At 42.4% G+C, this 2,712-nt stretch overlaps 1 protein-coding gene across 1 annotated transcript; it reads left to right on the forward strand.

Annotated features, from left to right (window-relative positions):
• The first annotated feature begins 603 nt into the window (after positions 1 to 603).
• LOC136834160 (trichohyalin-like) lies at positions 604 to 1,797 on the forward strand. Its single transcript, XM_067096425.1, has one exon. It carries the CDS (start codon positions 604 to 606, stop codon positions 1,795 to 1,797), a length of 1,194 nt encoding a protein of 397 aa, XP_066952526.1.
• Positions 1,798 to 2,712: the final 915 nt, after the last annotated feature.

The following is a 2,712-nucleotide window of genomic DNA, read 5'->3' on the forward strand; positions in this document are numbered from 1 at the left end:
TGCTCCATCTAAACACCTGCAGATTACTGAGAACAAGGTCACAAATCGGAAAGACTACAAAAAAACCAATGTAGTAATAATACAATAATTTGTTAAGCATTAGAACATTTACTATTCCTTAAAGGAAGAGTTGTTTTGTATAAATATCAGGTAAAAAAATTATCTTCTTATCCACGGATAAAGTATAGAGAGTTTTAAACTTTAAATTGCTCCTCCTGAAAAATAGCAATTTTTGAGTTATGACATTCTTCTGGCATAGGAGTGATATATATATAAGAGATTCCGTTGTTTTCAACGTCTGAGGATTCACGAAGGCTTCTGTGGCTGGCTTCAAGAAATCTAGTTATGAAGTCCCTTAGCACCACGGGATCTTCAGCGTCTTCAAGAAATCTAGTAATGAAGAGCCTCGATCGGCTCCACGGGATCTTCAGGGTCTTCGAGAAATCTAGTTATGAAGAGCCTCGATCGGCTCCACGGGATCTTCAGTGTCTTCGAGAAATCTAATTATGAAGAGCCTCGATCGGCTCCATGGGATCTTCAACGTCTTTGTCAAACACACACCAGCCACAATATAGAGCGCTTCGTCTTCGTGGAATCTCCAAGATGAACGTGTCTTATTCAAAAACTAAGGCATCGTTCAGCTACACTAAAGAGGCACAAAAGAAAATGGTCAACGATTATTGTAAACACTATTGTTGTGATCATATGTTTGGCTCAACTCGCGTTGAGAACTTGAACATTTATATTACAAAGTCACCAGGATGCACCTGCAAGGATCCATCAACGAAAAACGTTTGGAAAACTATTCGCAGCTCGCGTGGATTGATGACTAAAGAAGAACGCCCACGAATAATTCCAGAGGATGGGAAAGACCCGTTGGTGAAAGCATTCGGAAAACGACAAAGACGACGCAGACGCAACGATCGTCTCATGAGAAAGCTATTGCGCCAACGGGGACTCTATAATAGCAATGACCCACTACACCAGGAATTTATGCAACACTTAGACCTCCATTTGGGAGAGCTGGCAAATCGATCGCAACCAAGGGAGATGAGACAGCTCTTCCATGAAGTAAACGAGTGCTGGTGCCAAAAAGAGCACCATACCTCCCCTTTCGAATTGACGGAACGCACTCTGATGTCGGACGACGACAGGACGCCACCAAGATATCGCTACAAAATGACGAATAATCAAATGACGCGAGAATATGAAAAACTAAGGAAAGAAAGAGAGTTGCATAAGAAGAAGGAAAACATTTTACTTCAGGAACTGGAAAAATTCGAAATGATTAAACACGAGCACCTCAACTTAGTGGAAGAGACCAATAGGCGACTGGAGCAGATGGCCAAAGATGAAAAAAAGAACAAAAGAATGAAAGAGTTGCTCAGGAAGGAAAAGAACGAATTAAATAACGAATTAGACCGTTTTCTTATACTGGTAAAGGATCACCAGAAGAAGATAAAGGAAGAAAGAGCCCTCCTCGACGCTGACAGAGAAGCGATGGAAATGGACAGAAAGGCCCTGCAGAAGGAGAGAGAGAATTTCCTTCAAGAAAAGAGCGCCTTTGAAAGGGAAAAGGAGCTATTAGAAAGACACAAGGAGGCCATCAATACAAGACGAAGGCATAAGCATAGGAAACACCGTCAAACAAATTCTTCACAGAGAACTGAGAAGGACAAACTGCAGGCTGAGAACAAAAGGAAAGATTCCAAAAGGAAAAAGAAGATTTCGAGAAGCAAAAAGCAGCCTTCGGGAATGGCTCCTCACCGCTACTTAAAAAACTTGTCAGATGGTTAACACGAGCGCCCCTGCAGAAGAACAAGCACGAAAAGATGATGGGAATGAAGAAGAACAAGGAAGATGAGTATAGGAAAAGAAGGGACAAAGAAAGAGATGGATGGCAAAGGGAAAACAGTCCGAACCATAGAAGGAAAGTGTACAAAGGCAAAGACAAAATAGGAGATGGCAGAGGAGGTCTGAAGAAACCGGCATCGGGAGCAGATGGCAGAGTAGGTCTGAAGAAACCAGCATCCCCGAGAATACAAGAAAGAGAGGGATGCCAGTGGGAAAAGCAAAAACAAAATAGGAAAAGGCAGAGGAGGGGTGAAGAAAAAACCATCCCTGAAAACAGAAGAAAGGGAGGGATGCCAAAAGGAAAGCGATGGAACCTTAGAAGAAGAAAATAAGTCAGAGGTGGGCTCAAGAAAGGAGTAGGATGCTTAACAGGAAAGCAGCTGGAACACACTTCTTCTAGATCTTTGTCAAGCGGGCAAATGGTCAATGGAAATTTCTGAGACAGATTCTACAGATTATTCCTACAGATTCCTCCCCCCAGGAATCTGTTGGAATTATCTAGAAGACCGACTTTGCAGAACGAAGAGATTGTCTCTTCTAGTAAGTTAGCTCCTTGATGAAGGCTCTTCTTCTAGAAGACATTTGTCATGCGGGCAAATAGTCGGATTTCTAGATTATTCTTGCAGATTCCTCCCCCCAGGAATCTGTTGGAATTGTCTAGAATACCGGCTCTGCAGAACGAAGAGAATGTCTCTTCTAGTATGCTAGCTCCTTGATGAAGGCTTTTCTTCTAGAAGACATTTGTCATGCGGGCAAATAGTCGGATTTCTAGATTATTCTTGCAGATTCCTCCCCCCAGGAATCTGTTGGAATTGTCTAGAATACCGGCTCTGCAGAACGAAGAGAATGTCTCTTCTA

The sequence above is a fragment of the Macrobrachium rosenbergii genome, chromosome 53 (assembly GCF_040412425.1).
Source record: "Macrobrachium rosenbergii isolate ZJJX-2024 chromosome 53, ASM4041242v1, whole genome shotgun sequence".
NCBI classification, from domain to species: domain Eukaryota; kingdom Metazoa; phylum Arthropoda; class Malacostraca; order Decapoda; family Palaemonidae; genus Macrobrachium; species Macrobrachium rosenbergii.